At 34.2% G+C, this 14,493-nt stretch overlaps 1 protein-coding gene across 27 annotated transcripts in view; it reads right to left on the bottom strand.

Annotated features, from left to right (window-relative positions):
* The window catches only part of DLGAP2 (DLG associated protein 2), a 456,578-nt gene that overhangs the window by 218,204 nt on the left and 223,881 nt on the right, over nucleotides 1-14,493 (bottom strand). For all 27 annotated transcript variants that reach the window (XM_071441861.1, XM_071441871.1, XM_071441889.1 and 24 more), the window contains one exon: nucleotides 14,335-14,367. In XM_071441861.1, the coding sequence (XP_071297962.1) occupies nucleotides 14,335-14,367 (33 nt within the window). The remainder of the gene's footprint in view (nucleotides 1-14,334; nucleotides 14,368-14,493) is intronic.

The following is a 14,493-nucleotide window of genomic DNA, read 5'->3' as shown; positions in this document are numbered from 1 at the left end:
GATTATTTCACCTTCTAGTAACAGTGCCAGCAGGTAACTTGCTCAGCCTCAGCTACTGAAATATGTATCCGAGAGTCTGAAGTTTTATGCATTCCAGCTACAGGTCTGAGAGAGACTTTCTTTCCATCTTCATAGCATTGTTGTGCTTTGGGAACAGCCAAAGCTCTGACATGCCTGAATTCTATAAGACTGCAAGGCTCCAGTCTCACCAAAGCTTTAGCAGGGATACCACAGCTGATCAAACAATTTGCAAATCTGTTGCAGACCTTCTGAGAGCTGAAGCAGTTGTCATTGCTCATCACACAACCTTCAAGGCAATTCCATCCATCATCCTTACTTGCACACACTTGTGCTCTAAGTTCAGTCCATGGACAATAAGGGACAAGTGGCAGTGCAAGCAGAGAATGATTTGAAGCACTTTTCAAAATATTTAATACTTTTCTATACAAGAAATAGGAACTATGTATTGTCTTAATTTATTAGTACTCAGGTTGCAAGTTGCCTCTCAGACTACCCATTTGGCTATCTTATATGTTAAATACGCAGCTCTGGGAAAAAAAGTAATCAAAACAGTCATAAGTGGTGGCATTCATCAGTTTGATTTATACTTTTGCAAAGCCTACTTGATTAAGTAAGACAAAATAAAGGAAATCACAGTGGGAAGAGAGGGAAATAATTTGTAGATCAGTTACCAATTTTGTCTTGTGCATCAGTTTGAGAAATAAGACAAAGGAGAGAATGGATTTGGATATCAAACTTTCCTAAGAAGCTGAGATGTTCTGTTTCAGGAGTATGTTTAATTCCTACTATATGCTTAATTACAAACTTCATTTTTTTGCATTAACACCTTTTCTTTATCTCATTAAAAACTAAACTGGAAAACAACCCACTCATTAAAGCTTAGATATGCACTCAGAGCAGCCCTTTATCTTGCCTTTGTTACTTGATGTAAACATTCAAGGCTGTTTCCCTGCTCAGTGCAGTAAAATGGCAAGAGACACAAATTAACTCAAGGGTAAACAAAACATGATGATAAACAGACCATTACTTCATCTTTTTGTTTCTGAACTACAATAAAAATACAAAATCATGCATTAAGTAGCCAGACTTGGATTATTGAGTCATTGAAGAAGGTATTTGTTTTACACTCAGTTTGAAATCAATCCCTGGGAGCTGATAAAGGTAGGCTCAAAGAAGGTCAGTGAAGTTGCTGTCCAGGAGCCAGCAAACCCCTTGCTTTAGCAAGGGCTGTAAGCTCAAGCACCTCAATGAATCCAAAACAGAACAGCCTGATGTCAGAATCCTAAACATCACCAAGAAACCTACTGGCAGCAAGCACAGCAAGCTTCTCCTTTTCGTGTTCCAAATGATTTTCAGTAAAATTAATGTTGCTAAAAGTGAGATTTTAAGCCTAGTAATCCACTGCATGGACTCTCCAAAATGTGTTACTACAAATGTCCCTTAAACACGTTAGAATATATACTGAGAGGCCATGCTTTAGATCTGATTATCCAAATTAACATCTCTCAAACTGTAAAATGTAAACCAGAGGAAATACAAGACAGATTGAAGTTATGTAAATGGAACTGAACTCAGTTGTTGTCTCCATGCACTTCTTTAGTTTCATTTTTATTCCTTAGAAATAGAACCAGAATAGGTGACTGAATTTTGCTTTTGGGTAATGTGTTTATCTATTTCTCTTGTACCATTATGGATAAACAGCCATCTACTCTTTCAAAGAAAGAATGATTACATAGGCCACTGGAGATCTGTTCTACATTAGACTTTAATCCAGACCAGAGCATCCATCTAGAAAACAGACTCAGCTTCAGTGTTCCTGTTCTGAACTAAGTGGAACAGGGACTGAAGGATCTCTCACATCTGAAGGAGAGCCTGTAATCAGCTATGGAGTATATTTATTTTATAAAACATTAGTAAGCTTGTTGTCATCTTAGTCCCTATATTTCCAAGTTTTGTTTACAACAGGTCTGACCTTTTCTTCAAAAACTAACCTCAACCTAAACTTTTATGTCACTCCTTTAAAATTAATATTCATTGTAGTCACTTCTCCTGAGGAGAGACATTGTATCAATGTTATTCCACCAGAAATTAGAGCCAGGAAAAAGCTTTCCAGAAGTTCAGTATAGCTAGGGAGCTTAATTCACCACTGTATGAGCAATTACTTCTTCAATAAATTATGCAGCATTTATTAATCAAGGTATTACCTGTTCAAACAAGAAACAAAATTCTCTGCTGTGCATATTTTAGTAGATGGAGTATGATACATGATGCTGCAAGGCAACAGAAAGAGGAATGGGAGGAGTTATGGCACTAAATTCAGGGTGAGACAGGAGAGATGTTTACCACAGAGTGAAAAATGTTCCATAAGGAGTTGGTGAGTTGAAGAGAACATCAAAGCTGTGAATATTTACAATGCATTTATCTCTTTCTAAGCCAGTCAGAGAGAAAGACTCTGACATTTTTTGAATTGCCCTGCCGTGTTCCCACATTTTAGTTTGAAAACAATTATCATTCATTTCTACAAATTTTATTAAGATGTTGCTTCTGTTAAATAGTGTCACTTTTGCTTCATAAATTCCCTTTGTCTTCCCTGTACATTTTATAACTTTTTAGATCATACAGCTCATTAAGAAGGTCTCTGTGGACTCAACCAAAACATACTAGATGTTATCTGAAATTTAAAATTTAGTAAACAACCAATCACTACAAAACAAGCATAAATATTCTGATCACAGTTTATGCCTTATGTATTTACTATGCTGAAAACAGAGAGATTTACATTAGATATTAGGAAAAAATTCCTTATTATGCAGGTGGTGAGGCATTGGAACCAGTTGCCCAGAGCAGTTGTGGATGACCTTTCCCTGAAAGTGATGGGGCTCTGAGCAACCTGGTCTAGTGTAAGGTGTCCCTGCCCATGGCAGGAGCATTGGAACTGGATGGTCAAAAGTTCCCTTCCCTTCCAACCCAAACCATCCTGTGATTCTGTTTAAAACTAGCTCTGTTAAGTTCTGCCTCAGAACCTTCCATTGCTGTGGTCACTTGGATCCCTACTGAATGGCACAGCATTCTGTGATGTGATCACAGCTGATTCGTAACAGATTAAAATGGGACACTGTTTTCTCACTACAAAATTGTGCTGTTTACTACTACAGCTTTTAAACCTTAAAAGTAATCCAAATGTTGATTCATTTTTTTTTCTAATTCTCTGTTGGAAGTGCTTAATTTTTCTGGAGAGAATAACCTCTGACAAAAAAAAAAGATATACTGAAAATTATATAGAGTGACAGTATATATATTTTTAAAATTAGCTATTATAACATATAATAGCATATTATTTAATATGACCTAGTATTTAAAAAATGTATTTGTAGCAGTATTCTAGAATACAATATGGGACACTATTCTTCTTAACTCCAAGTACTGAATTTATATCTCCAGATTTGGCTGTTTCTGAAGTTTCCACTGTAAATGTAATTCATAAGATGTTAATGAGTAATCTCATTTTTCAATTGTAAGGTTAACATAGGTTTGCTACAGGATGCTAGCTGTTTAGAACCAAGTAGTAATTTTACTTTTACTGCAAGATCTTGCAATCAGTCAGCAGGGATAGTAGGCACCTACACATTCACCTAGGGCTGTATTTTGTTTCTGCTTCTGTCACTGTTCCACTTTGGATTCTCCTCCACCTCTTCCTGTTATCTCCATCATTCTTGGAGACAGTTACAAATTGCCCAGTTCTTTCTGCTGTGAGTTGGAATGATTGATTTGTCAATGTCTAGTTAAAATATATTGTACAAGTCTTTATATCTCTTCATATTCAGAGGCTGATTTTTCTAAAAGATAATGTTAGGAATACAGCACAGATGCAGGAACAAAGTATTCAATCTCATCTGTCTTGTAGAAAAAAATTTAGTGCCAAATTTCCTTAACTGTCCCATTTCAAACACATTAATAATTTCAGTTTGTGTTGCCTACCCAGTCAGATACATCAAGTCCTGAGCTTTCTCAGGACTTGAAATAATTGTGGCAGAGAGGTACTATATGGTTTAGCAGAGTACAAATGTTTTCCACAGACATATTAAAATGTTAAAATGGGGCCAAGTTCACTGCAGGTATTAAAACCACCATTCTTTAGAGGCTATGGCATTGGACAAAATCCTTCATCAATGGAATAGAGCAAGAATTCCAGTTACAAAGTCGGTCTTTGTCCCTTTTCTGTTACATCTTCTATCATATCCACAGCTGCTCTTTTGTGCTAGATGATGCTTCTGTATTTGGTTTTCTCAGTAAGAGAAATGGATGTGTTTAATTTCCTTCTATGGTCTCTCTCCTCTCATGTCACAAACCGATTCCTAAATTACATATTGATTGCTGCAAAGAGTTTCTCATGGCAGAGACAGTAATAACATGTTCTTTTATGAGAGCACTTTTACAACATGAAGTAAATAATTCCAGAAAACCCTCTCCCAAGCTGGGTTTAAACTCTCAGCAACTGTCTAGCTAGAAAACATAACACATACATAAACCTTATGGTATCAAGAATCAGATTTAGCTTACAGAAGAAGAGGCCAGAATTTGAACTGCGTGGACTTTTCTTGATGATAAACTGTCTAGTCTGCTAGCATAGACCAAATAAAGAAGATTATTTTTGGCTTCTCTTCAGAAATATCCTCCAGATCCTCCCGGTTATTTCTGTGGTACAAGGCAAATATTGCAGTGGTTAAACAACCACTTAATCAGGTGCTTCACCCCAAGAAAAGGGAAAATCATCATGTCTAGCACAAAACTATTTTTAACGTAGCTTATACACAGTAAATACAAAGTAAAACAAAGGAAGAGAGAAAACACCCACATGTTCTTCACCAGTAAGGGAAATAATTTTCTTCTATATCTATATGATGAACTGAAGGTTATTGAGGAAAAGGCAAAACCAAAATATCCATGGTGCCATTCACAGCATTAACTTACTTATTTCAGTTCACAAAATCCATAACTTAAAATAATCTGCAAGAGGAATGTTGTTCCATCACTAGTTTTGGATGGTCTGGGTAAGGAACAGAGACTGTTGAGATGGAATTATCTTGAAAGTTTCTTTTCAGAATGAAGTCTCTGATTTGCAAACACAGACATTCTGTTCTTAAGAAGGACACTATTATATACTTGACAAACAAAATATTTAATGGCATAATGAAAATTCAACACAAGCTAAAAACCCCCAAGAGATTACTGTCTCCACATACACTGAAAGATAAATTATTTCCATGTTTTAATTAGTTTGTCTCATAAGGAATGCTGATAATGGACATTAGTGTAACCAAGTTCAACATTCAAAGTTTCTAATTAAACAATGAGTCCATTCTAAACAGTGAACAAAACTATTATCATTTTCTTCCTCATACCTTGTTGGACTATGTACAAAGCCCTATATCTGACAGAATACATTTATCCCATTTTCTTTTCATGGGCTATATTAAATAAAACAATTAAAAAGTGAACCATGACCTTTTTGAAGTATCAATGTAAGGGTTTATTCATTTTTGCTAAGCATGCTGAGACATTCAATTTTGCTAAACATGCTGAGACATTCAATTCATCCATTTGTACCACTGAGAAAAATCAGCTGTGGGGAAAGAACAAACTCACCCAAGCTTCTGCTATATTGTGTGGGGTCAAAATTTGTAAAACCAGCTCTGGGGTAGGAACTGTACTGCATGTGAAGGACATGCTGCCTCTTGATGTACCTGGAAATGCATTTTCCAAGCAACTGGAACGATACTATGTCAAGATTTTTCTGAAATATTTTTCAGAGACCAGCACTGAAAAGCTTGTTTAACTTTCATCTGCACAAGCTACTTGTTATTAACGCAGTTGCTGCCATCATATTTTTCATTTTCATGAACAGTCAGTCAGCAGATACAAAAAAAATATTTCCAACCACATAGAGGAAGCTATTTCTTTCTCACATATTATTACAGAAAAAACATTTCCTTTATTATTTTATAAGGCGTGAGAAGATTCCAGTGACTAAAATTGTGATGAAAGCTTATGGGAAATAATCAGCAGGTACAGAAGACTAAATCAATCTGCTTCAAGTCCTTTGCTGTGAAAGTCCTAGTTCTTTTTCTACATATTATTTCCACTAATATCACTTGTAGCTCAGCACTAAGTAAGAGCTCAGGATTTTCATACACTATTGAGATGAATGTTGCCAGATGTTATCTAAGATTTATGCAAATGTTCACGCTAGGAGAAACTGACATTCTTTCTGCATGGAAATCTCTTTTAAATTAATGCAGGTTTTGTCTTCAAAACTGTGTTCCTTTTGCCAGATTAATGATCTAGAATCAAAGTAAAAATCATTCATTATCTGCTCAGTCAGAATGAAATGTGTACATGTGTGCAATAATAATCATGGAATTTATTTGTGCATAGGTTTCAGAAGATGGACTGGAAAAATTCAGTCTTGAAAGTCGCAGTATGTGGTGATAGGAATGGAGTTTTTCTCTGCTTTCTGTTACATCTGTGCTTCTCAAACTTTACAATTGCAGATTTTTTTGGCTTTCCCTCTACCCAGAAGAATTAAACACTGATTGAGAAACAATAACTTAATCTTGCATTCAGAAAATCCAGTGGCACTTAGAGCATTTTGCATCTCACTTATATTCAACTTTAGATTTAGAACTAACCTCACCTTTTCCTGGAAAAGGAAAAAGATACCTACAATTCCCCAGTAGCACAAAGCCCCTGTTAGATATAAAACTGCAAGCTAAGGCAGGCCAAGGTTTCCTTTTAAGCAGGTGTCTGCAGAGGCCAGGATGACCATCGGAGCCTTACCAGAGCCTGGGACTAAAGGGCAGGTGCTGGGAGTGATATGGTGAAAATCAAATCAAATTTACACACTGTCCACCCCAGTCTACATACTGCAGGACAAAAAAAAAAAAAAAAAAAACCAAAAAAACCCAAAAAAGCAAAAAAACAAACAAAAAACAAACAAACAAAAAAAAAAAAACCAAAAAAAAACCAAAAAAAAAAACCAAAAAAAACCCCAAAAAAACTCACAAACAAACAAACAAACAAAAAACCCCAAACCTTGACACATAATATCAGCTATTTCAGCTTTACTGGGTCAAATTCATAGTAAATTAAATAAGGAATGAATGTTGAAATGTGCTATCTTTAAAAAAAAAAATCTCTATGTTTAGGTAGAAATCCACCATAGTTCTTATCTTACAAAGATGCAGAAGTCTGTTTCTAAAACATCAAGTATGCCAGAAGCTATAGGCAATATTCTGTAGACATTATTATTCTACAGAAAGAGTTCTTCTAGGTATACATAAAAAGTATTAGAGGTGAATGACAGAGCATGGAAATTAGAATCTAAGGGAAAGCACCGACAGCTCACACTACAGAAGTTCCCATTTATGAGACAGACTTCTAAAACAACATCTTTAAGAGGAAGGTCCTTCTGCAGAAATTAACATTCAGCATAAAATCTGACATATAAGAACAACTGCATAAAATCTGACATATAAGAACAACTACTCAAAACAGGACATTTCATGTAATATGAAAAAGTGCAGCACAGTTAGCAAAGGAAGAAAAATGGAAGCAGTGTACACATGTACATATCCACTTCCATGCAAAGGTTAACTTAAAATATCAGCATCTTCCAGGCTGCACTGAGCTCACTCACACTGGCCTCCACTCTAGCAAACACTGCAGTCCTGAGAAAATTTATTCCCCTTCAGGACTAAATTACATTTGCAACTTCATCCACTGTTGGCAGAGAAAATATTCACATTTCTAATGCTGCATGAAGCTTTAAGTATGTGCTGACTATAGCCTTTGAGGCCAACTTTTCTCCCCTCATCCCCAGAAATCTAATCAGCTTTTCACTTATTCACTCATATTCGAGCAAAAGAGATAAGATGGTCCTTGTCTTTGGGTTTGTTTGTTTGTTTAATCACAACAATGTGAAATGAATGTGCATTTGGGATTACATCCTATTTATCTAAATTAAATCAGGGTTTTTTCCCTTTTTGGTTTGCAAAACTCAGGGGAGTGGATCACTGGATGCAAAAAAACAAGAACAACATTGTAGTTTTGAGTACAGCTGTTTCCTGTATATATGAGAAGTAAAAGAAATGAAGAATTAATTTAATTTATTCCAAATATAAATTAAGTGAAGACCTGGCACACACTTTATTAAAAAAAACCAATTTATTTTCTTAAAATAAAATGAGATTTGTTTCTTTAAATATTACTATCTTAAGCAACAACAAGATAGACTATAAAAGAACCAAAATTAGTATCACCATATCTCACACCCAGCTTACATAGGACCTAGACTTTTGAAAATACCATTCTCTATTTCAATTCCACTAGATAAAATGGGCAGCTTTATTATAGTTATAAATAAAATTATTAATTTTAATAATGTCATATATAAGTTTTTACACTATATAAATATGAAGGTTCAAAATTGAATCTTCAAATATTTCAAGTATAGCCAGAAACTGAAAACTTCTTCAGCAGCTAAATTTTTAGCAGACATATTATAGACAACTTTTTTTGTCTGCCTAAATGCAGGCAACATGAAAATGCAGCAGCAACCTGTAGTTCAACATTGTCTGAAGAAAAAATACTACAACTCTTTCCTAAAAATCATGATACACATCATGATTTCACTTTATATAAAACCCAGCACAGTTCAAGAATAATGTCCATTGTGAATATACTCTATCATGGTATCCTAAAGAAATTAACTGGTAGAATCTTACATATTAGCCCAGTGAGAAAGTGATTAAAAATATTTTTTTCATACAGTCTCCAAATTCTGCAGGTTATTTTAAAAAATGTGTAGTGTAACCAACTTGCCTATTTTTGTCAAAAAAAGTTCAATATTTACAGACTACCCAATGGAGTAGGTCAGCAATACAATTCTGTGAAACTTGAAAAAAATCTCTATAAAAATAGAACCTCAAATCACTTTGAGATTAGTAACTAAAGTGTTAAAAAATGTTTATTAACAATACTTGGATCAAGAGGAAGTTTCATGGCAGTAATTTTATTAATCATTATTTAAATGCTAGGAAGGAAGTTCATCCAGGCACAAAAATGTGTCTGTTAATGAAAACAAAGGTTTTGGTGTACAAATAGGTCAAAGCAGAAAGATTGAAGATCTTGACCTTATATTTACATAAAATTTTTCTTACATGACTGAATAAACTCAGCATTATCTCAATCACTTCAGGTAATAATTATGAATTATTATTATGTTCATAGCAGGAACCATAATCTCTTTAAGTATTTCATGGTACATATACAGGTCAAGAAAGCTTCTCACGTGAAGGAACAGTTGTGATTTTTTTTTATAAATAGCAGGAAAACAAGAAATATTACATTAGGCAAAGTATATTTCATTATCTGCTATTGTTTCCTTAAAAAGTCAGGATTATGTGTTGTGAAATGTACTTGGCCTCCTCAAGTATAAAAAGTTAAGACTACAGGACTCTTGAAAGTCATTGCTAATAGTGGCAGAACTGTCAGCACTCAGCACAGATTACTAAAAGTTAAGATTAGCAAAATGAAGATTAAGGAAATTCTCTGGAGTTATTAATATGCCTGTAATAGTTTTCCATGAGATACCAAGGGAAATGTTTATATTCAGAGCCAGAACTACACAGATGGAACAACATCAATATTAAGACATATTGCCAAATTTAGGGTATTTTTTGTACTACCTACTCTCCAGATTCTTTATTTAAAGAAGAAAAACAATACCAAAACCAAACAAAAAGCCCCAACCAAACAACAGACCAACAAAACAAAACAAAAAAACCAGACCAATTTCCCCCTAAACTCCAACATACTAGCATTAACCAGAGCACAAAAGGCAACAAAGCTAATAGCACCTGAAATACATGCATCTCTTTAACACTGACATATCTGTATGAAAATACATTTTTTTCATCAAGGAATATAGAGTTTTTTGTTGTTATTGTCAACTATTTTTTTATATTTCATATTTTTTTTCAAGTTATATTGAATATTTTATACATCTTGTGAGTAAATAAAATTAAACAGTATAATTGGTTTTTATTTCAGAACATTCAAAACTTTTTTTTCTAAATAAAAATAGAATAAAAATAAATTAAATTAATCTTCCACTATTAATCATATTAAAAGTCCTCCTAAAAGTAATTGATATAAACTTCTGTAAGGGTAAACCTGTGACATATGCTAGCATTCTTGCAAGTGCTAGAAAATTTGCACAAACTTATTCTTTCTCAAAGGAAGACAAAATTATGTGGGCATCTGATCTCAAAATTGAAATCAACAGTAAAAAAACCTTAATCTTCTGACAATTGAATTTATTATCAGATAAAATATAATTGTGAGAAATTTCTGAATCTTTTGACACTTGGAATAATTCAGTATCTATGCATTGGCTGTACAAACTATTAACTGTTTAACTTAACAGAAGAACAAGTTTAGGAAAAAAGTCCAATGTGCAATGTGAGATACATTAAGAAACAGATCTCTTCTAAGCTATCCTTTTGCATAGAATATTTATTTTACTAATTAAAAGACTCACTATTTAAAGTTTGCTACCACAAAGCCAGCAAATCTAACAACACCAACCAGTGTTCTTGTGCCAGTTACTGGCAAAAAATAATGGATGAACTTAATTCAAACTGTAGCTGTATACAACAGCCCAAAAGAGATCTGAGACATTGAGGAAGAATCTGAATTTCCTGGAAAGAGTATCTTATTGAAAGAGTAAGACACTGCTGGAGTTATGAAGGATATAAAAAATGCCTGGAAGAAAAGCTTTCATTTGTATAAGCTTTGAGAAGAAAGAGTGGTCTACTGAAACCTTAGCTGCCACCAAAAGCACTTGTTTTCTGCTTTGATAATACAGAAAATTTTATTTGATAATATTATCCTTTAAAAACCTTCTATGAATAAATACAAAGGTTTAGAAAGAACAGAAATTTCTGCTAGAGGCTTTATGGGGAAAACTGTTCCTGAAACATCTCATGACTACACCAGTGTGTGTCACAGAGTACTTCAGAACACATGTGTCTATAACATGCCACCCTCACTTTAAATCTGAGCAGGAATAAAGCAAAGAACAACCCTGCAATGTTTACCATGACAACATAATCTGTCAACTGCAGATCACTTCCCCAAGTGTAGCTGTTGTTACCCCTCTGAAAACAAGCCACTGTTGCTCTTGCATTTCCAGAAGATGGATCTGCTTGAAGTAGCCATGCTAATGGGATTCTGCAACTTTAGTTTCCTCCTAGTATAAAAAAAAACCCCTGATGCTCTTCAAATATCTCACACTGTCAGGAATGGTGCCTGGTACACTATCAGTAACAGAGCAAACCCATGATTTTTAAAATAGAACACACAAGTCCTTGCAGCTCATACAAGATACTTATTCTCAAACAGGGAGTTTTGTCCAACTAATTCTCTTTAGTTTTGTCTAACTCATTCTCAGACAGGGAGTTTTGTCCAACTCATTCTCTTTCGATAGGATGCAAAGAAGGACATGTGACACATTTAAGTGCAGAACCCCAAGTTCCCAGGCAAAACACTGAAATGAGGAATGTGTACTCTCATAATTTATATCTTCCTTTCATATCTGACATGTTTTCACCCTACAGAATAGCACAGTACACACACAGTTCCATGCCTGTGCAACAACGGGTATGCAGATAAATGCATTTCCTTGCTTCCTGCACTGCAGCACTAACTGCTAAAACCTTGGCAAAGTGCCCCCAGCAAGGAGCTCTGTTTTACACAGTCATTTTTATGACACTTAGATAATCCAGGACAAAACTGGTGGTTTTGAAAGGGGAGTGATGGTTAGAGAAAGGATGAACTGTAATGAGAAGTGAGACTACAGCTGATCAACTTGACAATCAGAATTTGGGGCTTGCAAAATGCTTCCATTCTGTCACTCTTGTTACAGAAGGCCAAACATGATCAGAACACACCTAGCTGCCTGCAGGTCTTTTAGGAAATGGCATAAACAGCTTCCAAGGAACCCAGAAAACAGAAGGTGTGAAACATTGTCATCCTCTCACCCAAGCCCAGGAGATTTCCCCACATCTACTATTTGTCAGATGAATCTCTGCTTAACACCTTGGAAACTAGCATAGGAGGACTGCATTGTGGCACCTCTATCCTATAATTCTGCAAATTCACCTTGATATACTTAAGAACTTTAAGGCACTTCGTGAACTCTTTTTTCTTTAACTGAAAAGGAGGAAGAAAAAAGGAACTTGGAAGCAAACAGTATCTAACTTTAACTAATACTCTCTGAATTTTCCTCTAATTTCAAAAGTACATACTACAAGCCACAAAGTATCTCAAATTTCTGAAGAAGACTACAGAGAAAAGTCAGAACTTACACTTAGAACACTGCAAAATCTTGATTTTTTAGTTCTTCCCTTCTCTTAGTGTACAATGGAACCAAAATTTATAGAACATTGCATAGGAAAAGGATCTTTTTGAGGGTTTTTGTTTTTGTTTAAACAACAGAGATATGAATTTTCTCTTAGAATGGCCTTCTACAAACTAAATTCAGCAGCCAGAACAATTGCTTCTTCATCACAAAATTAAGAATCAAACTTCTGTGAATTATCAGTGTTAGATAAGAATTTGTGCTAATCTGGCAAGGGAAAAGCTTCAGATTCTAAGTCTTGTCACTAATCTAAGGTGACAGTTATATCAATATTTTTAAAATTGAAGCAGAGAATTAATAATTAGCATTCCTCTAATACTGTGTTTTAGAGGATAGACTGGTGATCCAGGAGATGTTCACTCCTGGGAAAGTTCATTTCTGTATAGCTAAAAACTGAATGTTATGTTCTTGAGGCCTGCTCCTACAGCAATGCACACAGTTATCTTTTGAATGTGGGTTTTTAGTCATGTAAATGTTTAAAAAAATATGATCCTTTTTTTATTCCCTTTTTACAAAGTCAATATATATTTATTAATATTTGCAAAGCTGAAGAGGTATGAAAGAGCAGTAATGAAAAGAAAGGAAAACTATTGTTATGAAGCAGGCAAAGCATATAATAAAACAGAACTAATCCAATGCATAACTTTAAAGTTGGCCAGCTTTATCAGGAGAGAAATATCTCATGAAAGGCAAACAAACACTAATCTCATTTTTCCCTTTCATACCTGTATCTGTATTATTACAATTTTATCAAAAAAAGGACAAAGAAAATTTAAAAATCAACAACTGACTGTTTATTAAAGGAATGCAGTCAAAACAAATTTCTAAAAGAATTTTTTGTCAGTAGATAACAAAAGAGAAGGAGATAATTATTATTTAATTTACTGAGTTATTTCATTAGGTGTAAGATCTCAAAGCTTTCCACTTCCAGGCTTCATATCCTAATAACTTGTCCCCACCAAATTTATAAAACATTAGAAGCTGAAACTTTTTTATCAGAAACTATTCAAGACATAAAGCTGAATGTCTTTGTGAAAAGCCTAGACTCTATCATTTTATTTTTTTGTTCTTACACTTTGCTCCATTTACACTGACTATTTTGAACTCTATTCTCTAGAAAGACTCCAGGTAGTTGATTTCAAACTAAGTCAATCTTTCAACATTTTCTTTATAAGAGCACCAATCTTAATAAATAATAAATAAATTAGAGATATTTTCTTCAATAATGGCATACTTTAAAAACCATATTCTCATTGCTTGAGCATTCATTTAAGTGAAATGTGTGTCTCATCTTGGTATTCAATTAGTCACTTGGAAAAAACCCTAACAAAACAAACCAACAAACACTGCCATGTGGGCCTGTATTTGAACTACAAAGGCTTCTGCTTAATTATCTTTGTTTCAGAAGCAGTATTTATTCACTACATCTGCTAAAATGTGTCAGCTTCTCTGTAAATGTAATATCTAATCTAAAATCTAAAAATATTTTTCATTTCTCTTTTACATCCAATCTCTATGATTTCCATGCTCAAATTGATGTCCTTAAATGTCTCTTTACACTCACACTTACTGACAAATTAGTTTGAAAAACACACAAAAGAACAATAAAAGTAAATATTTTAATTTTTGTTCTAATGGAATATTTGTCCTTTAAGGTATTTCCTGCCTAGAGCATGTGCTCAGCTTAATTCAAATAACTTTTTGTATCTGCATAGGTTTCATTGGTTTCCATCATTTATGTACTATTTTCAATCTATTGTACATGAGTAATATTAAAGTGAGGTGTTCACCTCTAGCTGCTTTGAAAAATATTAGTAGGAAAACACACTCACCTTCAGGCTCCCCACAGAGTGTACACTGTGACTCTGCAAAGAAAAAGAGAAAATTATAATTTCTTTATTTTAAGATGTCATAATTATATCTGAATATAACAAAACTCAGAGAACTCAAAGTTAGTACAAAAAAAGCAATTCTATTTCCAGCACACATTT

The sequence above is a fragment of the Agelaius tricolor genome, unplaced genomic scaffold, assembly GCF_023055355.1.
Source record: "Agelaius tricolor isolate 1412-34295 unplaced genomic scaffold, bAgeTri1.0.p SCAF_1, whole genome shotgun sequence".
Lineage (NCBI taxonomy): Eukaryota > Metazoa > Chordata > Aves > Passeriformes > Icteridae > Agelaius > Agelaius tricolor.
Note: the sequence above shows the minus strand (reverse complement) of the source record. Positions and strands in the feature narration are given on the sequence as shown.